This window comes from Eubalaena glacialis, chromosome X (assembly GCF_028564815.1).
Source record: "Eubalaena glacialis isolate mEubGla1 chromosome X, mEubGla1.1.hap2.+ XY, whole genome shotgun sequence".
Taxonomy (NCBI): domain Eukaryota; kingdom Metazoa; phylum Chordata; class Mammalia; order Artiodactyla; family Balaenidae; genus Eubalaena; species Eubalaena glacialis.
This window is the reverse complement of record NC_083736.1, coordinates 136,538,252-136,562,671: the sequence shown is the minus strand read 5'-3', so window position 1 is coordinate 136,562,671 and position 24,420 is coordinate 136,538,252. Positions and strand designations below refer to the sequence as shown.

General features: G+C 58.9%; 2 protein-coding genes across 4 annotated transcripts; both read left to right on the top strand.

Moving 5' to 3' along the window:
* The first annotated feature begins 764 nt into the window (after positions 1-764).
* Positions 765-18,790, top strand: HAUS7 (HAUS augmin like complex subunit 7). Of its 3 annotated transcripts, none has more exons than XM_061178745.1 (10): positions 765-901; positions 1,868-1,983; positions 5,776-5,843; positions 8,357-8,418; positions 11,542-11,633; positions 12,052-12,210; positions 12,325-12,421; positions 12,868-13,092; positions 14,143-14,257; positions 18,636-18,790. In XM_061178745.1, the coding sequence occupies exons 1-10, from the start codon at positions 788-790 to the stop codon at positions 18,704-18,706; spliced, it is 1,119 nt and encodes a 372-aa protein (XP_061034728.1). In that variant the 5' UTR covers positions 765-787; the 3' UTR covers positions 18,707-18,790. The 3 variants fall into 3 exon arrangements, with proteins under 3 accessions (XP_061034728.1, XP_061034729.1, XP_061034731.1); XM_061178748.1 differs by lacking the exon at positions 765-901 and adding an exon at positions 983-1,192; XM_061178746.1 differs by lacking the exon at positions 14,143-14,257 and having other exon boundaries at positions 18,636-18,744.
* A 1,708-nt stretch (positions 18,791-20,498) lies between these two features.
* Positions 20,499-21,948, top strand: TREX2 (three prime repair exonuclease 2). Its single transcript, XM_061179074.1, is given in 4 exon segments — positions 20,499-20,540; positions 21,117-21,563; positions 21,565-21,686; positions 21,689-21,948. Coding segments are annotated over 3 exon segments (651 nt in total). The 5' UTR covers positions 20,499-20,540; positions 21,117-21,174; the 3' UTR covers positions 21,829-21,948.
* Positions 21,949-24,420: the final 2,472 nt, after the last annotated feature.

Sequence of the window (24,420 nt, the reverse complement as noted above, 5' to 3'; positions counted from 1 at the left end):
AGGTGCAAAGACATTTGTAAGTGGACAGGGCAGGAAGGAGGCACAGAACCTTCCAGAAGGTCAAAGACAGACTGGAGGAAGGGTAGGTGGAAGGAGCAGGGCCCAGCATAATAATAGTGAACATGTACATAGTGTTTTTTACATGCCAGGTATTGTTCTAGGTATTTTATAGGAATTATTACCTCATTCCATCCTCATAGCAACCCAAGGAGGTAAGTGGTTTCATTATCCACATTAGGTGAGGGTAAGGAGGCACAGAGAGGTTAGGTAACCCGCCCAAAGTCACACAGCTGGGGCCGGATTCGAACCCATGAAACCTCCCTCTAACTACAGTTGTGAGTGTGGGAAACCGGAGACAGAGCCCCGCGCTGGGAGATGGGACGCTCAAGTCCCAGTTCTGTCCGGTCACCCAGGCCCCCCCCTTCGTCCTCCCGCGGAGAAACCGACTAGGGTAGGAGCGCCCTCTCCTGGAAGGCGCTCTCCCGGCCGCATCCTCCGCCCCGGGCGCGGGCGGGAGGATCGCGGGCGAGCGGGCTACTGAGCGCCAGCCCCGGCTCCGCCCCCTTCCTTGAGGTCAGCCCCCTGGGCGGAGCCGCGGCCCAGGGGAAAGGCGCATTGGGGGAGGGGTGGGCCGCGTCTCCGGGCCACTCCCGGGCCACTCCCGGGCCAGTCCCGGGCCCCGGCGCCGGCGGGTGGGCGGGAGGAGCACCGACTGGCACTTGATTGGCAGCTGGGCCGGCCAGTCAGCCCGGGACGTGGGGGCGGGGCGCGGCTCCGAGCGCGAAACATGGCCTGGCTGGGTGCTGGCGGCGGCGGCGGCGGCGGCGGCGGCGGAGGCTACGAGGAGGAGGGCGACGATAGCGTGTTCAAGGCGGCCGTGGAGGTCTTCGCGAAGCTGAAGGTGCTGCGGGGCCGAGGAGCCGCCCCGGGGCGGCTGGGGCCGGGCGGCGGGGCGGGCAGGGCCTGCTGCGGAAGTCGGCGGCGCCGGGCGCGCCGCCCCAGTCGCTGCTGCAGGCTGCGCGCTGTGTCCTGCTGCGCGGGAAGGCTTGTGGGGCGTCCGTCTCGGCTCCTTGGGCGGCCCCAGGCCTTCATTCTCGCTGTCTCCACGGCCCACGCCTGGTACTTCAGGCAGGCGCCGTGCGCGTACCGCACCTGAACTTCTGTCGCTGCAAGACCCGGCCGGGCGCGCGGAGTGAGTGCAGGGGCGGGCGGCGGGGGTCGGGGGCCACAGGCCCGAGACTCGAGGAGCTCGCGGGGTCCGGGGGAGACAGATGGGCGGGGTCCATGCCTCCCCCTCCGAGTCAGCGGCCAATGCCCGTGACAGCGGTGGTGAGGAGGCCCGCCCCGCGAGGTCAGGCAGCGGTCCCGGGACCGCTACCCGCGCTCCCCTCCCCTCTCCCACCCCGTCCCGGCTCTCCCCTTATCCCCTCTCCTCTCCCCCCCGCCCCGCGACACCTCCCTCCTGTCCGCGATCGGCCCCGTCGACCCTTTCCCGACCCTTTCCCTTTGCTCCCACAGCCTGGAGCCGGGATCGGAATCTCTCCGAAGCCCCTAGTTGCTACCAAGTCAAACTACCGCTTGCGCTCCGAGGGGGCGTCCGTAAAGGAGGCGGAGTGGCCGGCGGCCGGAGCCGCGGATGAGGGGGACTGAACTCTGGGCGCGATCGACAGCGCTGCCAGTGTGCCGGGCGCGCCCGGCGGGTGTGTGTGTGTGTGTGTGTGTGTGTGTGTGACCCGCCTGGTGGGTGCTGGGCGGCCGGAACGTGCGTGAACGGAGGTGCGCTGAGAGCGTGATTGCAGATGTGCGTTTCAGCCCTTCGCTGATGTTGGCTTTCTAAAGCTTCTTGGCTTTCCCTTTCCTTGCTTAGGACCTCAGCTGCCCCTTCCTCCAGGGTCTTTATATCACAGAACCAAAGACCATTCAGGAACTGCTGTGTAGCCCCTCGAAGTACCGCCTGGAAATCCTGGAGTGGATGTGTGCACGGTAACAGCCTGGTTTCTTCCTCCCCCACCCCTGGGGTACACGGGCACCACTCAACCCACCGGGGGGAAGGTGGGGTTTGTTCTTTATCTGAGGAGCTGCCCTCCATCCCCGGTCACTGTGAGAGCCTCTGCTTAGATAAGAAGTGAAGCAGTGCTCAGATCTGGGGAGAAAGTGCCCTGGGCAGTGCTTCAGCTCGTCTGTTTGCCGCCTCACAGAAGCTGAGCTTGGCTTCTGAGCGTTTTTTCTTGCTGTAACTACTAGTTTCAGAGCTGGCAGGGACCTGGGAAATGATGTACTTCAGTCCTTTCATTTTCAGACTGGGAAGCTGAGGGTCAGGCTGGAGTCGAGAACTGTCTCAGGTCTTGCCACCGAGGAGTGGCAGGCAGGGCCAAGACCCCATTTCCCAGTCCTTTGGGTCAAGGTGCAGCTGGGTGTGTGTGCCTGGCACCGTGCAAGGGAAGCAAAGCCTGCCCAGGTGTCTGCATGTCACACATACTCCTATACAGCCTTCAAAGACCCAGCTCACACGTCCTGTCTCCTTTTAAGAAGTCTCCGGTTCCCAGGGCAAAACGTATTCCTCCTTCCTCTGGACACCCACAGCCTTTTGAGCGCACCCCTGCCAGAGCCCTCAGCCTGTTGGTTGGGTCTTGGCCTGCTGTCCTGTCTGGCTCTCCAGAGCACTGGGAGCTGCTGGAGGGCAGGCACCAGGTGGGACCCCCACCCCGGCCATCAGCCCCAGGTCGCAGTGCAGCGTTGCACATGCTTAAGACATGCTCCAGGCTGTGGGGTGACAAGCAGGTGTCTGGTACCATTCCCGGTGCCTCAGACACGGATGGGTGTCCTCAAGGAGCTGGGACTTTAGTGGCCACAGAGGCTCAGGCACCGATCCCAGTGTTGGGCGCACCTCTGCAGTCTTGAGTGCTGTGGATGTTGGCAGGGAGGAGGTGGCATTTGATCTGGGAGGGAACGAGTCATGGCGGGCACTCGTTTCCACAGGAGCGGGGAGTCAAGGTGTGGGAGGGAGAGCCGGGCAGCAGTGGCCTGAATGGCAGCCCAGGGCAGCTCATGTGGAGCCTTCCAAGCCACGTGAAGGCCTTTGAACTTTACGCTCTGGGCAGGACGGGTACGGGACCAGGGGAGTGACATACTGAAACTGGCATTTTTGGCAGGGTGACTTGGGAGTCCTGTGGTGGATGGATTTGGAGGGGAGAGGCTGGAGGCAGGGAGACCAATACGGAGGCTGCTGCAACAGCCCTGGGAAAAGATGGCAGGAGCCTGGCTTGGAATGGCAATGGCTCTCATGACAGGCACTGTTGGCCCTGGAGGTACCAGCGTCTGGTCCAGGAACCTGGGAGGAGAGATAGTAGTGGGGATGGCCTGGGCTAGTTCGGGGATCTTGAACACGCTCCCAGGAGGAGGGAGGCCAGACTCAGGTCTTAGAGAGGCTCTCGTGGGAGGGAGCCCAGAGTTGCCTGGCCCACGTGGAAGCTGGGGACTGGGTCCCTCTGCTGGCCAGAGGGAGCATGGGTGAGAGCCTCTGGCTGCAGTCCTCAAATGCTTTTAGTGCTTTTTTAAATACAAGGAACAGACTCCTTTTAAGAAGCAACCAAGGAATGTCCAGTTGCTTTTTATGATCCCAAGCTGGCAAAAGTGCCGTAGGCCTTTCGATGGCCAGAGGATTGCACAGAGTCCAGTTTCTCCTAATTTCCTGCTGGCTTCTTTGCACGTGGCTTCACCACTTCAGCCTCCTTTAGGGCCACCTGTTCACCCTTGTCTGGGCGGAACCTGGAAACTGCACGCAGCATTGGCTGGGGGGCTGGGCGTGGTGGCCCTTGGGGTCCTCTATGCCCAGCTAGCCCTCAGCACGGGCGGGGCAGAGCCGTGGGGCTCCTAGATTGCTGAGTTTAAGGCGCATGGGTTTCCTTGGCTCCCGAAGAGCTGTACTTGAGTTCAGGGCCTTGAGCACCGTTAGTTTCTGCCCTGCTCCCTGCTGCTTCAGGAAAATCAACTTTAATGAAAGCCCTTTCTGAGTGAGGTCGCTTAGGCTTTTGGGGATTTATTCTTTAGCGTGTTGAAGTGGTTTGCTGAGGTCCAGCCTGATGGATCACTGAGTGCTCTCTGCTCTCTGGTGCTTTGTGAGTGGGAATGTTGCCTGGCAACCAGGCCCAGGGCCAGCCTCCCAGCTTTTCACACGGCGGGGGCTCCTCCTCCCGCCCCTTCTGGCCCAGCCCTCTTTGGCAGAACGGGTGGCTGCCCCGCCCCCTCTTCCCTGCAGTCCTGCAAGGGAAGGGGGGCTGGTGCCTCAGGTCGGGTCAGGGTGGCTCCACTAGCTCCCAGGGCCCCAGCATAGTTGGGGCAGGTGTGACCTGGGATGCAGGCGTTTGGAGGCATGGCCCCAGGGAAGCAACAGTGAGCCTTTTCCACCGAACACCGACCCTGCCCTCTCCCACCATGATGAGTGAGTCAGCAGGTCCCTGGGGCTGAGACTTGGTCCCCCACACTGCCATAGCAGGGCGGGGTCCTGGCCCCAGTCATCCTGGGGCTCCCTGGCAAGCAGCTGGAGCGAAGTTCCCATGGCCTCGGTGCTGCGCCAGGCCTGGAGCTTGGGGCTGGGACGCGGTGCTCAGACTGTGCCCCTCTCGTTGAAGAGACCCAGTGAGAGACCTGTGCTGTGTGTCGCTTGTGACGCCTGCGGTATATTGCACCCCTCACTGCCTTTGGATGTGGTCTGTGTCTGGAAATGGTTCTGCCCATCAGCTTGGCGTCTTAAGGCAAGACGCTTACAGGTGGCCACCGTCCCGTTTATCTGTGTGGCATCATCAAGGCTGGGGCTCTGCCAAGCCAAGGGGGACAGCTGGGATTGCTGTGACCCCAGAGCCCATGCTAGGAGCCCTCGAACGGCTCAAAGCTGTGACCTGGGGTAGCACCATCTCCTGTTGACTTCTGTTAGTTTAAAAACATTCCCTCTGTTGAAAGAGCTAAGCACGGGCATTTACTAATGGCAGATTGTTCTGTGACAAGGGGCTGTGGTCATCCATTCGTTAATGCCCACTGGCCACCATTTCAGTGCTGGCTGTCATGTTAGGGCCTAGAAATACAGAACAGAAAGTCAGCTCCTGGCCTCGGTGAGCCTGAAGTCTGGGAGGTGAGAGCGCAGTGGAAAGACAGCTCCCAGGCCCCGCAGTGACTGAGGGATGCCAAGCTGGCTGCAGGCATGTCCAGCCCGCCCCTGGCTTCCCTGGGGCGGTGATGTCAGCCGTGGCGTGGGCTTCACGGGATGAGTTGGAGCCAACTCGGTGTGCTTGGCTTGGGCGGGAAGAAAGCGCTGCAGGCGGAGAAGGGCAGACACACACGTAGAGGTGCGAGAGGGGCCCAAGCCAGGCCTGCAAGGACGCCAGAGCAGGGAGGGCCTTTTCGGACGTCCTCCAAACAGACCTGCGCCATGATTTCGAGAAAAGCCAGCCCCTGGGTTCCTCCTGATAGAGAGCTTAGCGCTCTGAGGAATTCAGTGTTCTGTCTTGGGCAGTCATTTCATCTCTTTTATTGTGAGAATTTTAATTTCAGTATTCAAATTCACATTTCTGAGATAAACGTTCAGAAATATTTTGGTTTTTTGTTTCTCTGATAATTTATGGAGTTGAAATCACATAAGGTTATCCATTTGAAGGTGAGTGTTCCAGTGGCATTTAGCACCTAGGCACAAAGCTTCGCTTTTGAGAGCACGTGTAAGGGGGGGTGTGAGGGGCCCCTGCAGCCCACTCAGGCCTGACTGGTCTTGCTCTTTCCCTGCAGGGTCTGTCCCTCCTGGCAAGACAGGTTCAGCTCACCTAAGGGGGCCTCAGCCGAGGTGAAGATCCAAGGTGGGTCTCCGCTGGGGGAGTCTGGTGCTGAACGGTGGATTCGGGGCCATTCTCACCTGGTGCGCGGCCTCCTTAGCAGGCTGCGGATTTCCCATTGGACCGGTGTTTTCTTCTGGAGGGTGCGCGCTCAGTGGATATCACTAGAGCCTGCTAGGATCCGCCCTCCCTTGCACACGTGAAGGAGACCCTGCCAGAGACCCTCTCCCCTGAGGCGCTGGGGGCAGAGACAGCCGTTCTTGCCGACGCCACCGGGGGTCCGTCCGCGTTGCGCCGGTGTGTGTGCGTGCACGCCGCACGAGGCGCTCCTGGGAGCACGCTGGGCAGCTCTCTGTGGGTCTGTGGGCCTTATCTTGGAACTGCTTCTTTTTGATCCTTTTTTGGCAGAAACTGTCCTTAACCCGGCAATGAACATTAGGTAAAGGGGAGCGTACTGCAGTCCTCAAGATGGTGGCTGGCTCTTCGCCCACACAACAGTGTTTCCAAAGGTCCATCCTTCCACGGGCCTGTATTCCCTCCCCCCCGCCCCAACCCCAGGGTGGGTGAGCTGGACCCCAGATTCCTGATCCGTGCCGCTGTTGGCACTGCCAAGTTAGTTATCTGGGGACAGTTGTCCCCGAGGCTGAAATGGGCCAGAAGAACAGGGGTTGTGTCTTGGAGCCTGCGGGACTGGCCTGGGGGCCGGCCTGGGCTGCACAGAGGCGCTGCCCTTCCCCCCAGCACTGTCATGTCCGGCACCTTCCTCCTGATGGGACCGTGTCGAGGCCAGGCGAGCCTGGTCATCAGGCCACACCTGAATCCTCTAACACATGTGCGCGCACAGGTGCCGACCCTGGCCCTTGCCGCTCCCGGCCTCAGTTTCCTCTTCTGTAAAGTGTGGGTGCTCAGCCTTGCCGCCCCATGGGAGTGCGCTGAGTGGCAGAGCGCTTGTGAAAGAGTATGATTGGGAGAAACCGGGACAGGTAGGGGGATTAGAAGTCACAGCTTCACGTGACAGGTATTTATGGAGCACCCACTATGCGCCGGCACTGTTTTAGGTGCTGGCGGTGCAGCAGTGAATCAGTCGTGCTGCTCTCATGGAGCTCACTTGCTAGCTGGGAGGGACAGGCGATGCACAGAAGGCGGCAAACTTCTCAGTGTATCAGATGGTGAGAAGCGCCGTAAACAAGCCAGCTGAAGGCAAGGTGGTGCTCGGGTGGGTGGTGCTCGGGTGGGTGCTCGGGAGAGGGGTGGAGCTGTTGACACAAGATGGCTGGGGAAGGCCTCTGTTTAAAAAAACAGAGCCGTGCAGGAAGGGAGGAAGTGAGCCAGGCAGGTATCAGGAAGATTAGTGTTCAGGGCAAGAGAACAGCAAGCGCAAGGGGCCTGAGGTAGGCTTGTGTGTGGCTGGCAGCTTGGAGGAACAGCCAGGAGGCCGGGGTGGCTGACGTAGAGTGTAGAGTGAGGGCAAGGGGTGGGATGAGGTCAGAGGGGCCACGGGGCCAGATCAGGCCAGGCCTTGTGGGCCGCAGAAGGATGTTGGCCTTTGTTCTGAGGAGGGCTGCAGCCTGCCTTTGGGTTTAACAGGGCACGGGTCCGGCCACGCTGAGACTCGGATGTGGGCCAAGTGAGGGGGGGCCAGGGGGTACGCAAGGATTTGGGGTGAAGGGATGTGGGCTGTGCACGTGTGCTTGGGGGTATAACTGGCATTTGTACCGTGTCTCCAGGATGACTGATGCTTTCACATAGATGCTCTGCTTGCTTCTAGCACCAAACCTTCCAAAGCAGATGCGTGTTCTGCCACTGAGGCATATGAGGGTGGGAGCTGTGAGGGGTAAGGGCATTGCTGCAGGGCTGGGGGGAGGGGGTATGGAGCTAGCATTGGCCCCAGGCTTTCTGGCTCCAGGTCCTGGCCTTTCTTTGTATAGCAGATGGTTACTCAGAAAATGCCCAGGGCTCCCTGGAAGACGTGGCCGAGCATTCCTTGCACCACGCAGGGACTCAGTTTCCCAATCTGTGAAATGAAAGAGTTGCCACCTCCTAGGGTTGCCAGCAAAATGAAGGGACATGATGGTATGAAAGGTGTATAGGAGATTGACAAATGTGAGACGGTTCCTTTTGCTTTGGCTTGGCGAGGTCTCTGAAACGGTGGCACACAGCATGTTTGGAAGGTTCCCTGGCTTCTGTGGGCTCCTCAGGCAGCTGGCTGGCTTCTGCTAGAAGCAAGAGTTCCCTATATGGAAGAGCATTGAATGCGACCTCTTATTTCAGGTGAGGAAACTGGCCCCCAGAGAAGGGCAGTGACTGGGTATAGGTCACACAGCAAGAGGCATTCCTGGCACCTGGGATGTCCGCCACCTGTGTCCTTGTTTTACCTGGGTCTTCCAGGCCCAGCCCGGCCTCACGGGCGCTGGGCCTGCTGACGCTAGAGCAGGAGCACCCTTACCAGGGAAGTACTCGGCACCCTGCATGGGTGTGCGGCGTCCTTGCCTGTTTGGGTGGGTGTCTGCGGTAACTGGATCCTTGTGTTCCAACAGAGATGGTGAAACTGGGCCATGAGCTGATGTTGTGTGGGCTGGATGACCACGAGCTCCTGAAGGTAAGAGCAGGCCCTCTGTCCCCATGGGCCGGGGGCCTCGGTGACACTGAGGTGGGCATGGGAGGGCTTTCTTCCCTCAGGCCCAGGAGCTAGCACCCACAGTCCCCGCTTCTTAGCCCCCTGGGGCAGGAACCCATAGGATTCCTTTGGGTAGACCCCAGCCATCCCTAGGGCCGAGAGGGGAGGGTGGCTGAGGAGGCCGAGAAGGATCTTTGGCTTCTGATGACCAAAGGGACAGAGAGCACGTCCTGTCCTTGGTGGATGACTTCATACAGACCGACGCCATGGTAAGTACTTTACATGCCAGTAATTGTCACACCCACACTTGGCAGGAGGTACTTGTCTTAGCCCCATCTCCTGGGGAAGGTGACAGACAAGTCTCTCAAGGTTACCCAGTGACAGAGCCTGGCCTCAAACCCAGGCTTCTGGCTCCTGAGCCCATGCACTTTCCCCCATGTGCTGCCCACCCGTGGGTTTCCATGCAGAGGCAGGCCTAATCCACCCCCATATCAGTCAAAGAAACTCTGCCACCTACCCTTAAAACTTAAAAAGGATATTTGAAAGAATTATTTTCACATTTTGGTTATTACAAACAACGCTGTGACTGTTCTTTATACGTTTTTGACAGAAGACATGTTTTCAGTTCTCTTGGGTATATAGCTAGGAGTGGAATTGTTTAACTTTTTGAATTTTTCGAATATGTTTAACTTTTTGAGGAACCGCCGAACTGTTTTCCAAAGTGGCTGCGCCACTTTACATCCTCACCAGCAATGTGCGAGGTTTCCAGTTTCTCCACATCCTCACCCACACTTGTCATTGTAGCACTTGTTATTATCTTTTTGATACCAGCCATCCTGGTGGGTGTGAAGGGCTATCTCATTGCGGTTTTGATTTGCATTTCCCTGATGACTAATGATGTTGAACATCTTTTCATGTGCTTATTAGCCATTTATATATCTTTTTTGGAGAAAAGTCTCTATTCACTTCTTTTGCCCACTTTTTAATTGGGTTATTTGTCTTTTTATTATTGAGTTGTAAGAATTCTTTATATATCCTGGATATAAGTCACATCAAATATTTGATTTACAAATATTTTCTCCCATTCTGTGGATTGTCTTTTCACTTTCTCGATGTGTCCTTTGGAGCACAAAAGTTTTTAGCGTTGTTGAAATCCAATTTATCTATTTTTCTTTTGTTGCTTGTGCTTTTGGTTTCATATATAAGAATGTATTGCCAAATCCAGTCATTAAGATTGACACCTGTGTTTTCTTCTAAGAGTTTTATAGTTTTAGCTCGTATATTTAGGTCTTTGACCCATTTTGAGTTAGATTTATGTGTGGTGTAAGGTATGTATCCAACTTCATTCTTTTGCATGTGGCTGTCCAGTTTTCCCAGCACCGTTGAAAAGACCTTGGTGGCATCCTTGTGGAAAATCAATTAACGTAGAAGTGAGGGTTTATTTCTGGATTCTCCATTCTATTCCATTGATTTATATGTCAGTACCACACTGCCTTGATTACTGTACCTTTGTAGTAAATTGTGACATGTGAATCCTCCAACTTTGCTCTTTTTTAAGGTTGTTTTGGCTATTAGGGGTCCCTTGAATTTGCATATGAACTTTAGAATCAGCTTGTCAATTTGTGCAAAAAATCCAATTGGGATTTTGATGAAGATTGTGTTGAATCTGTAGATCACTTTGGCAAGTATTGCCATCAACCATATTAAGTCTTTCTATCCTTGAGCATGGGCTGTCTTTCCACGTATTTGGGTTTTCTTTAATTTTTCTTAGAGATGTTTTGTAGCTTTCAGTGTACAGGCTGTGAGGGGCACTTACCCTTTCCTGGGCTTGGGGGGGTCTCCTGGAGCCGGGTCTGCTGAGGAGGGGACGGCACGCAACCCTGGCCGCTGGTCAAGGCTTTGTGAGATCCTGAGTGGCACTTGGTTTCATGTTTCGGCCCAGGCTTTCCGCTGTCTAGACAGTGTCCCACCTCCCACCTCCTATTCCCAGGCTGCTCCTCAGGTGTATCATTCGGGCTCAGTGTTGTTTGGGCAGGTTGGGAGAATGAGTCAACAAGAGGTAGTGATGAGCAGCCAGTGGCAGGCCGAGGGCAAGGAGATGGAGATGCCAGAAGCTTCCAGAGGCACTGGTCCTGTCAACGTGGCTACATAGCCGAGAGCCAGGCTTGCCGGGGGTGCCAGGCAGCCTCAGCCATGAGACTCGTGAACGGGGAACTGAGCTGCAAACATGATAGCAGAATGTGGCCCTGTCCCCAGATCTGCTCCCCACACAGGGCTGCCCGGCCTGAGATGCCACCAGGAGCCTCTCAGCCCTCTCCCTCTCAGCCCACTTTATTTATTTATTTATTTTAAACATCTTTATTGGAGTATAATTGCTTTACAGTGGTGTGTTAGTTTCTGCTTTATAACAAAGTGAATCAAGTGTATGCATACATATATCCCCACATCTCCTCCCTCTGGCGTCTCCCTCCCACCCTCCCTATCCCACCCCTCTAGGTGGTCACAAAGCACCGAACTCTCAGCCCACTTTAAATGCAGGTGCTTCTTGGAGGGCTTTATACTGAGTCACCAGTGACGCTGGCTGAGTGCATCATTCTGGTGCGTTCCTCAGAATAGCGGTGTGTCAGGGCAGGCCAGTGAGGCGCTCGAGCGGAGAGCCGGGCCCAGCTTGCCTCCCAGCATCCTTGCTTACGCAGGGCTCTCGGGAGCAGGCTGGGCCTCTCAGGTTGTATTTACATCATGGGGATCATCCGCGAGCCTCCTCCCCTTTCTGGAAGGAGGAAGGAGTTGAGCTCCTGGCCGGACAGCTCCCTGCTGGGAGACCCAGCCGCCTTTGGGGTAGGGGGCTGAGTCAGCTGCTGCTTGGGAAGCCTGGCTGTAAGGCCTGGCTGCTTGCCGCCCCTTGGGGACGAGTCCTTGTTCCCCGCAAGGAGTGGATTCGGCACAGGCCACAGCCACGGCCTGTCTTGCTGTGCCAGGGGCCCCAAGCCAGTCCACGACGCTGCTGGGTAGGGGGCAGGTTGCTAGTGGCCCGGCGGGGCCAGCTGCGGGCTGGGGGCACGTGGCCTGCCTGGCTAGTGAGTGCATGTGGCCTTCCCTGCCCAGGGCCGGGCCTGTGCCCAGAAGCAGCTGCGCTTCATGGACCAGCTGCTGGACGTGGTCCAGAGCCTGACTGTCGGAGGCTCCAGCTGCCTCAGGTAAAGGCTCGGGACGGGCCCTCCCTGGAACGGCCGGTGGGCGCCCTTGGTCCTCCATCTGGAGCTGGCGGGGCTAGGGGCCCAGCCCCGGGCACATCTCCGGCTGGGGCTCGGCTCCCCGCTCCCGTAGAGGCGGCTGCTCCCTGGCCCAGGAGCTGTGGGCCGCAAGCCTAGGCAGGAAGCCCCACCCCACGCCGGGGTGCCGCCCGAGGTGCCAGGCTGTCGGCATGAAGGTGTGGTGCGGGCCTCGGAGAACACGGGCTGCCCCCGGCGGAGGGCGGGCACCCGCGGTGTCTCCGCACGTGGGTGGGCTCTCGGAGACTGGAGGAGATGCCTTCTCCTGGCCTGTCCGCCCGGTCTCGTCTGGCCTCTTGGATCTCTGGCCGGTGACGGCGTGGCCCTGGGGCTGCCTTTGCAGTGTGAAAGAGCACTTCGAGGACACGAGGGAGAAGAATGAGGCGCTGCTGGGGGAGTTCTTCTTGAGCCCCCGCCTGCAGATGCTCCTGAGCCCCGAGTGTGACGCGCGGCCCCTGGGCGTGCAGCCACCTCTCGACAAGCAGAGCAATGCCTGGCGGAGGTACACGCCCTGCTCGGTCTGTTACCTGGGACAGAGCCTTCTGTGCGTGGCCCACAGGTGCCCCAGTGCCCGTGATGGCACAGGGCAGAAGTGTGCCCCCTCCTCTCCCTGCAGGGCCAGCCCCTCCATCGAGTCAGAGGAGGACACGGTGGCAGAGCTGGCCAGGCAGCTGCAGGAGAGCGCCTCGAAGCTGCAGTCGCTCAGGGTGGAGGTGAGGCGCCGGCCGTAGGGGCGGCAGGGGCCCCGCTACGTGTCCTAAGGCGAGGCACGTCGCCCACCCCGGCCTCAGACACCCCGTCTTTACGATGAGTGTGTCGGGAGGCCTGAGCGAGGTGGTGGATGCCCGCCAGCTTCTAGAATGTGATGGGTGCTCAGGCCCCGTGAGGGCAGGAGTGGGGAGGCTTTTTGAGGAGTGGACAGGACCGTCCTCGGGCGGCCTTTCGGTATGTGACCCTCCCCGCAGCCCTGGGCCCAGCCTCATTACTGAGGTCGCGAGGGGGACGTTGAGGCCCATGCAGGCCTCTGGTCTTCTGTCTGCCTCCCAGTCTGGGGAAGCATGGAGTGGGCGGCAGACCCCGCCCACAGAGGGGGTTAGGGACCTGGTGCCCCGTGACAGGCAGGGCAGCCTCGAGGGACCCTCCGCCTCTGGCTTTGCAGTACTTTGCGCAGCACAAGCAGGGAGCCGCTGTGGGCGGGGCCGACGCCAGCACCCTAGACCAGAAGCTGCGCCTGGTCATCTCTGACTTCCGCCAGCTCGTCGTGGCTTTCCTGCAAGTCTATGACGATGAGCTGGGAGAGTGCTGCCAGCGCCCAGGCCCCAACCCCCGCCCGTGCGGCCCCATCGTCCAGGCCGTGTACCAGACTCTGACCTCATGCAGCCAAGTGAGCATCACCCTCACCCCTCCCTCTCCCTCCCAGGTGCCACTGTAGCCCCCAGTGAGGGACCTCAGGGCTTGGACAGGCTTGGCCTCCCTGCGAGTGGGTGGCACGCTGCGCTCTGGGCTCCGGGCCCCAGGCCTCAGTCTGGGGCTTTGGATGGGTTGGGGCAGGCACTTCTCGCGGTGCCATGGAGGGGATGAGGGCTGATGGGGATGTCCCCCTGTGGGTCCCCCTGCACTTCAGGAGGGTGCCAACTGAGCCAAGACCCCGGGTGCGGAAGAGGCTTGTGCACGGCCTGCACTGGGTCCCAGCTGAACGCGGGAGGCCCTCGCCCCGCCTCCAGCTTCTGTCCCTGTACTGGCCTCGCTCTGTCTTCACGAAACTCCCAAATGTATCACAGCCTGTTCGTTCTTGTGTGGCCAAGAACTATGCCAGACAGATAGACAGATGTTTGCCTGTCTGTGCCCTTGACCCGGTTCAGACAGATGAGAAAAAGTGGCCTCACGCTGCTGCACTGACTACATCAGTATTGACTCAGATCCCCAGAGGCTGGCCTGGAATGCTAGGTTTGGTTATGATTGTGAGTACAGTTGCCATGCGTGGAACTCTGGCATTGGCTCAGGGCTTCCATGATGCTGGCCTTGGTTTTTTAACAAAAAAGCTTCTAGACTTCCAAACCTCTGACCAGCTTGTCCTTTGCGATTCTACCAACAGGCTGAGTTAGGGCACAGTCCTCTCCCATCAGAAATGCCCTTTTACCTTGGGACAGTGTTTTTCCCACCGTGACCCTGGCTTTGCGTGGCCTCAGTGTGGGATGGGGTCCATGATAGTGTGGCGTCTCCGCTGGGCCAGGGGGGAGGGAGTTAGGCTGGGGAGCTCTGATGGGTGACTCTCCAGCTGGGAGGCCTGCCCTCACCCTGGGCTGGTGGGTGGATGCACATGTTCGGCATCAACCTGGGTGGGAAGCAGGAGACGCCTTCTGTGGGTCAGACCACCAGCATTCAAGCCCACAAGTCCCCTCCCTCCCTCCCTCCCTCCCTCCCTCCCTCCCAGCTGTTGAAAGCGGTCGTGGAGGTCACTGACACCTCGGTGAAAGCTGTGCAGATGGCGAAGCAGCAGCAGGGCAAGCAGATGTGTTGGGGCAGCAACAATTCTGTGATGAGTCTAGGTATGTGGTCACCACCTTTCTGTGGCTGTGGCCACCCGTTTGGTGGTCAGGGACAGGGCCTTCACAGTACACCTCGGCTTAGTGCCTGCCTCCTTCTGTGCTTGACCCGCATCTGGGGACTGGCCCCTTACTTTTTTTCTTCTTTTTCCAATGCTTAAGGTTTTCCTTCCCTTGAAAACGCTTCTGACAGATTATAAAATAAAAACATTAATTGTAGGAAATTGGGATAATGTAAAGACGTGCAGAGGTAAACTAAAAACATTGCATAATGTGGTGGTCCAGAGATGGTCGGTGTTAATATTTTGGTCTATTTCCCTCTATTCCGTTTCCTCTCATCATTTTTTATTTCTTTGTGCAAGGTGAGTAGAATTACAACATGTGTACACTATTATATTCTTTCCCTTGGATCTCATTTTAAGCGTTTCCCCATGTTCTCGAAGTCACATTTTTAATCATCAAACACTTCCTTTCAGGCATTTGCTATAATTTACTTAACATTTTCTACTACTGACCCTGTAGGTCATTTTCAGTTTTATACACATGATGCTGTCGCAGGATTTACAATAGTGACAAATGGAAACAATCCAAGGTTTTACCCTTGGGTAATGCTTGGGTAAATACTGGTATATGAATATGGTGGGACAGTATTTGTTGTTTCAAAACTTGGTTACAGTGACATGAGCAAATGTGTATCGTGTAATGTTAAAAGGAAAATGCAGGTTAAAAACGAAATATACAGTATGATTTCACTTATCTAAAGGGAAAAAAATGTAGAAGAATCCCTTGTAGGAGTTCAGCTAGAACATGGACGTTGGTTTGCTCTGTGTTGGAATCAGAGGTGTGTTAGTTCATTTACTCTTTCTTCATCCTGCTCTGCGGCCTTCACGTATTCCCCAGTGAACATGTATCACGCAGAGGATTTCTCCCCTGATTGTCAATGTTTAAAAAAGGTCGCAGTGAACACGTTTCGACATTTGTGCTTCCGTCCTGAGGCGGGGTTCCCGCCGTCGTGTCGGTGAGGCCAGCGGTCTCCATCTGACTGATCCTCGTCAGCGCTGGCTTTGAACCTTCCAACCTTTCTGCTGTTGGATAGGGGCAAAGTTGTATCTGAATTTAATTTTAAACTTTTTTTCTGAGTAAGTCTATTTTTCTTATGTAAAAAAACACTCAGAAAAGGTTTTTGTTGTTGTTGTTCTTTTGTGATAAGAAAAATAGCCTTTTCTCTCTCTGAGTCTTAGAGAGAGAAAAGTGAAAAGTTGGATATTTCCCCTTCAATCCAGTTCCAATGACTTTAAAGCCAGTACTTGTGTAACCACAACCCCGGCTAAGAAATGGAACATGCCTCGCACGCTGGAGACTCGCGCCGCCTCTGCCTGCCCGCAGCTAAGCGCTGTCCTCGCCCGCTGAGGATTCTCTCCCTGTGCGCCCGCCGCCCACATGGGGGTCTGTGATCTGCTGACATCCGTCGGCACGTAGCTGAGGCCTTGCACGGTCCCCTCTCTCTTCCACTCTCCGACCTCTCTTGCCCTTTGGCTCCTGGCAGTCTGATGATAGTGTGTCTTGGTGAGGGTCGCTTTGCGTTTCTCTCATTTGGAGTTTTTTGAGCTCCTTGGGTATGTAGCTTCATGTTTCTCGTCCACACTCGGCCACGTGGCCGGCGACTCTTCCTTCCTCCGCACTTCCTGTTGCTCCCACCCTCTTAGAGGCCGAGCAGAGGCGCCAGCTCAGGGCCTTCTCAGGTCTCTCCTGGGTGCCCGCGCCACCCCGGGCGTGCGCGTGGCCTTCTAGATTCCCAGGACTGTCAGAGCTCTGCAGAGCGCTCGTGGGCGTCTCGTCTCCCGTCCTCTCCTTCTGCGCCTTCTGGTTGTCTACTGTTTGCCCCAACTCTCATCCACTGCCTGAGGCAACGGCGACTCCAGCATCTGCCTGTCAGTCCCCCCACCCAGTGCACCCCCAAGGACTGGCTTCAGGCCACGTAGCCCCGAGCCCTCCCTTGCGTGAACTCGCTGGGCTTCTCGCCGCTCTTGGCCTCGCACACACACTCGCCACTTGTATCCCTGGGCACCCAGGAGTGTCTCTCCTTTCTGACTGAACTGCAGCAGAAGCCTCCGTTTAAACATCCATCCTAACGTTCGTCCCCATCGCCGCTGTTGCTGTGCTGTGTAGTTGTTGTTAGTCCTGAGCTTGCAGCCCATGCCCTCATTAGGATATTAATGACCACGAGTGCTCTCCACGGCGTGCCACCTGCCCCGTGCTCACCGGACAGCGGCAGCCTTCGCCTTTCCCGTCTAAGCTGTGTGAACCCCTCCGCTTCCCCTCTGTGTTGTGCCTGCAGAGAAGTGTCTCCTTGCCCCGGAATCCAGAGAGTCTCGAGGGCAAGCGCCTCACCAAAGGGGGGAGCGCCCTTTTCCCGTCCAGCCCTCCAGCCCAGCTGTGGTCAGTGTCGCTTCCTCATTTTGTTTGAGACTCGTTCTTGGGCTATAGACACAGCAGAGAAATGATCCCTGGCAACTCCACACCAGGGGCCGGTTGGAAGGGCCTTGGCGTTTCCCTTGTGTCTACCTGAGAGAGTAAGGGCCTTGGTCTCTGCGACCTCGGGCCCGCCACTGTGGGAGGTCCATGTGTCTGTGCTACTTCACCTCCCGGTATAAGAAGCTAGGCCACCGATCTGGGTGCCAGTAGCCAGGCTATGTTGGTCGCACGTCCCCACGCCTGAAGTGAGGGGCTTGAGTGAGGGGACCGGGTGCGCCTGCAGGGCTGGCGCCCAGAGCCGTGGCCTCGAGTGTGTGGGCGGGGCCTTGGCGATGTGGGTGTGCAGCTCGTCCCATCGTCATTCATCAGTCACCGGCTCGACTGGGCGGACCCAAAGCCCCTTCTGCCTCCCAGGCCATCAAAATATCAATGCATTTTGAAAACAAACAGGTTTCTGGAAGCAGGAAAGTCCATGGAGGCAATTCGCTGGATGCGGTGGGGGGAAAAAGCTGCAACCAAGAGGACAGCCCGAAGGAGCAGTGCGGGGGCCAGGCTGCCTGGTGGAACCACCATAGTCCCAGGGCTGTGTGGCCGGCAGTCCCAGGGAGGGGACAGTGGCAGGTGGGCTGGAAGCAGAGGGCATAAGCAGAGCAGGTCTGTACAGATTGGCGCTCCCAGGGAGACTAGCCTGCTCTTCTGTGAGGAAAATGATTGACATGCATGGCAAGCTCGGGCTCCTGACACGGCTGGTGGCCAGGTGAAACCCACCTCTTTCTGGCCTCTGAGGGTCCATGGCGTGAGGGCTGGTCCCTGCCTGCTCCTCTCCCCAGCCTGGACCAACACCACAGAAGAGAGAAGAAAGACCTGGAAAAGTAGGCCTAATGGGTCATTCAGATAAGAGAACTTTCCAACCAAGTTGAATTAACATAGTATCTTGTCCAAACATACCTAGGAAACTAGGAAGAACCAACAAGGGGAAACGCAAGCAGACAGTCTTAGGAGTTAAGAATGGTTGTCAGAGTGTGCAGGAAAACCATGCAAAGAGTAGAAAACGGATGAGGCAACAAATCTTGAGAACAGAGAGAAAAGGGGCAGATAAACAAAACGAGGACAAAGAAAAGCAGCACAGAGGCCTGATGCGGAGGAAGGAAGGGAGGAGGGGGCGGAGGTCGCAGAGCTGATGGACCCCGAAGATGCATCCCCAGGCCTAGTCTCCCGCAATCTGGAGTAGCAGGGACGCAGCAGCAGGGCCCAGGCTTCCAGAGACAACACGACCCAGCCAAGCCCTGAGCCGAGAGAAGGCAAGGCAGCGACGAGGGCCTGGGACAAAGGAGAGACGTGTGAGCCGAGGACGCGCCTGGGGTCGGGGGAGCCCCAGGAGCAGAGCGGGGCTGGGGCGTCTAGAGGTTGGGAAAACCTGAGGATTTGGTAAAGGCAAATGACACCCCCAAATCCTATCTGCGGAGAGGTGTGATCGTCCCCAGAGGGAGTGTCGATGGTGAGTAGGGAGGGTGGCTGAGGCCCACCGCATGATTCCTGACTTCAGAGTCACCCTTGGGGTGGGCGCGACCAAATGCCAGATGCCGACGTTGCCGTGTGGGAGGGCAGAGGTCGGGTGGGCACCGGTTGCTGGTCTGCCTAAAATCCACACAGCATCAAAATCAGAACAGCCTCTCGCTCCTGGGCTCTGGGGAGAGGGGTGGGCAGGGACGTGGCCAAGCGAGTGGACCCCGGCCGGCGCTCGGCCTGGCGCCCACGGGGGCTTCCAGCCGTGCTCACCAGCCCCTGGCCCCCTTCACGGCTCCTGGCTCAGGGGGGTGGGGTGGGGCCTGGGGCCTGAGGAAGGCCAGTGGAGAGACGGGCTGGGAAGCGCTGGATTGACTTTGCTGTTTTCTTTTCTCTGCAGCCATCAGAATGGAAGGGGTAACCTGGAAATACAAGGTCTTCAGCAACGGCCTGCCCAATGGCCTGCAGTAGCCCCCGTGTTCCCGGGGCTGCCCTCCGCATGCTCCGTGCCTTCAGCGATTGGGGGGGGTGTGACGAGGGGCCGGGGGTGGGGCGGGGCCGTGTGAGCTGGGGACAAAAGAAAGCTCAGGTTCTAACAAGTTGCCTCCAGCCTACTTTTTTTTTGGTAACATCTTTCTTGAAGTATAATTGCTTTACAATGGTGTGTTAGTTTCTGTTGTATCACAAAGTGAATCCTGCCCTCCTCCGTGCGGCCTGCGCTGCTTACTTGTCTGCCCCATCCTGCCTGTCCCACGAGCCGCCGCCACTGCCTGTTCAGCTCGGCGATGCCTGTCACCACCTCTGGCTGAATGCCGCCTGAGCTCCCCGCCCGGCCCCCGCCCTGCTCCGCTGCCTGCCCTGGGGCCGGCCTTGGGGATGCCCGGTGAGGTCTCCTTGCTGCCCCACGGCCTGGCCGCTGGCACCCACTGCGTCTGCGTCGCGGCCAGTGGAGCGTGTGCGTCCTCCTTCCTCCCCGGGTCACCCGGCACTGGCCTGGGGGATTTCTGCCGGTGGCCTGGCTGGCTGGCCAGGAAGCTGTTCTCTGTACCTCCGCGAGCAGGGCGCCCTTCACAGCCACCTCCCTCCCTTCAGGCGCGGGAGCGGGCACAGCTGGTGGGGCCCCGCCTCCCTCAGCCCGGCGTCAGGCGGAGGGGGAGGGGCCTCCCTCAGCGCTTGGTCGCCCGCCTCGCTCGCGCCCACGCTCTCCTGCCCCTGCATCTGCACCTTCGTTTCCCCAAGGCCCCTGTGGCTGCTGCAGACAAGGAGGCTCCAGGGGCTGGGCGCCGGGCCCCCTCCCGCCTGGGCTGCCGGAGCCCCTGGGCCTGGTCCCCTGCCTGCCTGGGGCATCCCCCAGATGGCTGCCGCGGGAGGTGGGAGGGCGGGCAGGCCCCTGGGCACCACAGTCCAGGTTCACTGACAGCTTTACAGCCCAGGGGCCTCTGGAGGACCTGCGGCAGGAGACTGGGCCTGTGAGCGCCCACTGCCAAGTGCTGGCATGTCCTGCCTCGGGAGGAGGTCCTGTGGATGATGTCACCCGCTTCCTGGATCACGGAGGGCCTTCCCATTCCCCTCCTGTGCTGACTGCCCTTCACCCTTGACTGAGCCATTCGGGCTGGGAAGGCCCCGAGCCTGGGGCCTGAGGGGCTGGGGCTGTGGGTGCCTCCGGGCCGCCCCCGCCCCCGCGCTCACAGGGCTCGGTGGAGGGCTGCTCGGCCTGCCTTGTTTCCCTTGCTCCTTCCCTGGCAGCCTCCGCTAAAGGCTCCTGAGAAGTTCTGGGTCGTTATATCTGAGAAACAGATACCATCTCCCATTGCTGGTGGAGGGCGAGCCCGCACCAAGGCCTGTCCTTACAGCCCACTCCAGCTTCACAAGGGGCGACCGGCTCCCTGGTGGCGGGGGGAGCTGTGCCTTGGAGAGGCCCCTGTGGGAGATGCCCCAGCCTGGGGCTGGGTGTTGAACCTAAGTCAGACTGGGAGGCAGGGCTGGGCGGAGGGCTCGGGCTTCCTCCTCGCGCCTGTGACAACACGTTCCTTCGGCCTGGGCTGCGCTGCTCGCTCGTCGTTGGGAGCCCGCCTGCGGCCCAGGAGCCGGATTTCCGATCTGTAAACACGGGGCGTGTGTCCCAGGGGCTGTGGGCGAGCGAAGGGGCCGTGAGCCGGCAGCACAGGTCCTGCAGCCTCAGGCCTCCTGGTTGCCCAACAGGCGGCTGGGGGTGGGCCGTGGCCACAGATTAAAGGCCGCTCGGAGCAGCCTGTGTGGAGACAGGTGCCCAACAGCCCAGGAAGCCGAGCAGTGCCCGCTCCCGGTAAGCCAGCATGGCAGCTGCCAGCGGCCCGGAGACAGGCGGGGGGCCGGGTTGGGGCCAGCACCCGCGTGCCAGGGCACAGGCCAAGCCAGGGAGGCTGGGGATCACCGTGAGGGCTTTCTCGGGTGCCCGCTTGTGTGCGTCCGGGCAGCCGACCCCAGGGGTGCGTACCTGGGGTGCTGTGCCTGAGGCTCCCGGCCACTGTGTGTCAGTGACCATACCATCTTGGGCTGCACCTCCCCAAGTCCCCAGTGACATGGACCTGGCATACTCTTCTTGTCCGTATACTGGAGGCAAGAGGCAGAGGCCTCCGGGCCGGGGTCTGGGCACATCAGGCCTTCCTTATGCTGTTTACTAGGTGGTAGTAGTGGGGATGGTCGGGGGGGGACTGAAGGACACGATGGATGGGGTGACAAGCCCCCTAGGACGCCTCATCCTGGACAGAAGTAACAGGTCCTGGTCTCTGGGTCCCAGCTTGGGAAGTGGCAGGAAGTGAACCCAGAAGGGTTGGAACCTTGGCCATGGGCACGGCTGTGGGTGGCCAACTCCAGGCATCCCCATCTCTTTGGCCCTCAGGTTTTGTGCCTCTTGTTTGGGCAGCTGTAGGCTTCACTGTCCCTGTGAAAACATCACCATGTCCAAGGGACCCCGGGCTGAGACCTTCGTCTTCTTGGACCTGGAAGCCACCGGGCTCCCCAGTGTGGACCCCAAGATCGCCGAGATCTCCCTGTTTCCCGTCCACCGCTCCTCACTGGAGAACCCCGAGCGCGATGAGTCTGACGCCCCGGTGCTGCCCCAGGTCCCGGACAAGCTCACGCTCTGCACGAGCCCGGAGTGCCCCTTCACTGCCAAGGCCAGCGAGATCACCGGCCTGAGCAGCGAGGACCTGGCCAGGTGCCAGAAGGCCGGCTTTGATGGCGCTGTGGTGCGGACGCCGCAGGCCTTCCTGAGCTGCCAGGAGGGCCCCTTGTGCCTCATGGCCCACAACGGCTTCGATTATGACTTCCCCCTGCCGTGCACGGAGCTGCCTGGATACGCTGCCGGCGCCGCGGGGCCTGGACCGTGCCCACAGCCATGGCACCCGGGCCCAGGGTGGCAAGGGTTACAGCCTGGGCAGCCTCTTCTGCTGCTACTTCCAGGCGGAGCCGAGGGCCACGTGCACACCCGGCTCATGGTCTTCCTGCACCGCGCCGCCGAGCTGCTCGCCTGGGCTGACGAGCATGCCCTTAGCTGGGCCCGTGTCGAGCCCATGTACGTGCCACCCGACGGCCCGAGTCTCAAGGCCTGAGCCAGGGGCTCGGTAACGCTGCTGCCCAGGGTGACAAGGCCCACTCCCTGCAGCAGGGCAGTGCCAGCCTCCACCATTCAGCCGGGCCATGCGGCCTGGAGCCGGACCCGGGCCAGTGCCTTGCTGCCCCTCCTGGCGGGCCTGTGCGCCTGCCAGGCTTTCCCCTGGCCCTGGCCTACCCTGCCCCGCAGCCCTAGAGCCTTCTCCCGGCCCTCCCCTGGCCCGTGCTCTGGTGGAGGTTGCTGTCGCTGGCACCCACCCTCCACCCCGTCTTTCAATAAACATTGACAACTGCTTACCAGCTGGCTTTCGCTTGCTCTCCTCCCTACACCCTGCCCGGAGTGGGCCAAGAGGGAGCCAGGCCAGGGGCACGAGCAGAGCACCCCGGGGCTGCCCCCTTGTGGCCTATGTCTGCGGTGAGCCTGGTCGGGGAGCCGTTGGCGCTCACAGCCTGGTCCAAGGGGCCGACAGGCTGGGGCTGTGGACCTCAAGCCACGGGCCTCTGCCCTGGCTGGTCTCCTACTGTGCCATCGATGATCACCCTTTCCCTGCCTTGTCACCCCAGAGACCTAAGAAATCAGCGAGCAGGACCTAAGGCACATCTGTGTGGCCCGAATCTGTGTCGAGGAGACAGAGGGAAGAGGGAGCTGCAGCCCCGGCCTCCGGGGGCAAAGCCCCACTCCTTCCTTTCCTGGAGCCCCTGTCCCGGCTCTGCGAGTGGCAGCAGGGTGAAATGATACGGTAGGTCTGGGGGGAGGGCGGAGGTGCTGGGGAAGGGCCTGAAATGCACACGTCAAGCATGAGGGCTGGGTACCACGGGGGCTCCAGGCTGCCCCGCGCTGCAGGTGACCCAGAGCGCGTAGGAGAGGTGGCTGGCTGGCGCATTGAGGGCGACAGCTTGGAAGGAGCCCATTCTGGGCCCCGTGTCCCTCGTGGCACAGCCCGAGGAGGGCCGCGAGGCTGCTCTGTGCGAGGTCAGCTTCTTGGCAGCCGCCTCGGCTGGGGAGCTGGCTAACCTGCCTCTGGGGCCCCACCTGTGTTACCAAAGGACGGGGCAAGGCAGGGGCGGGCTGTCCAGGACACAGAGAACAGGTGAGAAGGGGCGGGGCGGGGGGGGAGGGGCGGCCATGCCCAGGAGTGACTCACACGAGCAAAGCCTTGAGCTTTGAGCCAGCCGGGCTGTCCGGGAACACTAAGTGGGTCAGAGTGACTAGAGCCACTGCAGTGTGCAAGGTGGCAGACTGGTGTGGCCAGGACACAGGCTGGCAGGGGTGGGGCGGGTGCGCCATAAGGGAAAGATCCACGGAGAACAGTTCGGGAGTGTGGTTTGTGCGCTGCCCCCTGCCCCAGGAGAGCACCCACCCGGGAGAGGGCCAGGGCGGGGCCTTGGTCCAGGAGCCCGTGGCAGGTGGAGCCGAGAGAGAGGGGCGCCGTGAGGATGCAAGCGGCCAGGGCCCCTCAGATCCCCTGGTGTCCCGGCCGGGCCGGCTTCCTTTATCTGACCGGGCAGGCTCCCAGCCACCGACTCAATGAGCGGTTGAGGCCAAGAGGGCGCCTCCAGGCCCGAATGGGTGGGTCGAAGGCCTGATCTGTGGCCACTGCTGCTGTGGTCTCGGGTTTTGTGCCTTCTCACCTTTTGAGGGCCCAGGTGCTACTCCCTCACCAGTCCCCGCTCTCCTGGCCTCATGGCGGCCTGGCCTCAGGTGCCCTCCCCAAGCCCGCGCTCGGACTGGCCAGGCCAAGCCGTGTGCCTTCTGCGCCAAGCAGACAGGCCGGGACCTGCCCCCCTGCTGTCTGAAAGCCGTGGCGTGCTGATACATGGTGACGAGTAAATGTAAGCCTATTTATGTGTGTGTGTGTGTGTGTGTGTGTGTGTGTGCATGTGTGTGTGGGGTGTATTTATCTATCTCTCTGTGTCTGTCTCTATACACATGCGCACAGATACATCCAGACGTATGTAAGTTTATTATAAACTGTACTGACATAAAGGATGCAAGCACACAATTTACAAATAAAATCTACAATTTATATAAAATATACAATAAAATATACAATACACTGTTTCTAAATTCCATATGGCCAGTTGATTCTCACCAAAATCCCTTCAGTTGACTTGACAAACTGTTGTATCTGTACCTGACCCACGGTTGCAACTGATGGCTGAGTGCGGTTCCCACATAAACGTTGGCTGGTATTTTCACTGATCTCACTAAGACAAAACTGAAACAACAAAGGTGTGTGTCGGAACCTCGCATGTTCGTTGGTGACATGAGCAAAATCTCTGCCGAATTGGATAGTAGTTTTTGATATTGGAAGTTTTTCCTTTTTTCTTTTCTTTCTTTCTTTTTTTTTTTTTTTGCTATTCACAATGTAGTTACTACACACTCAAGTCTACACAATCAACTGAACAATAACAGATGAAGCCCTGGTTTGTAGGCTGTGCTGATTCCTGTGGGGTAAATACTCCCACCAGGCCACGTTCAGGCTACTCATGTGATGTCATTGGACGTGTGGTTGAGAAGAGATTCTGGGTGGTGCACTGTGACATGGGTACGAGGGGGGAAATAAGACATGATGAATTTTGAGTATCTC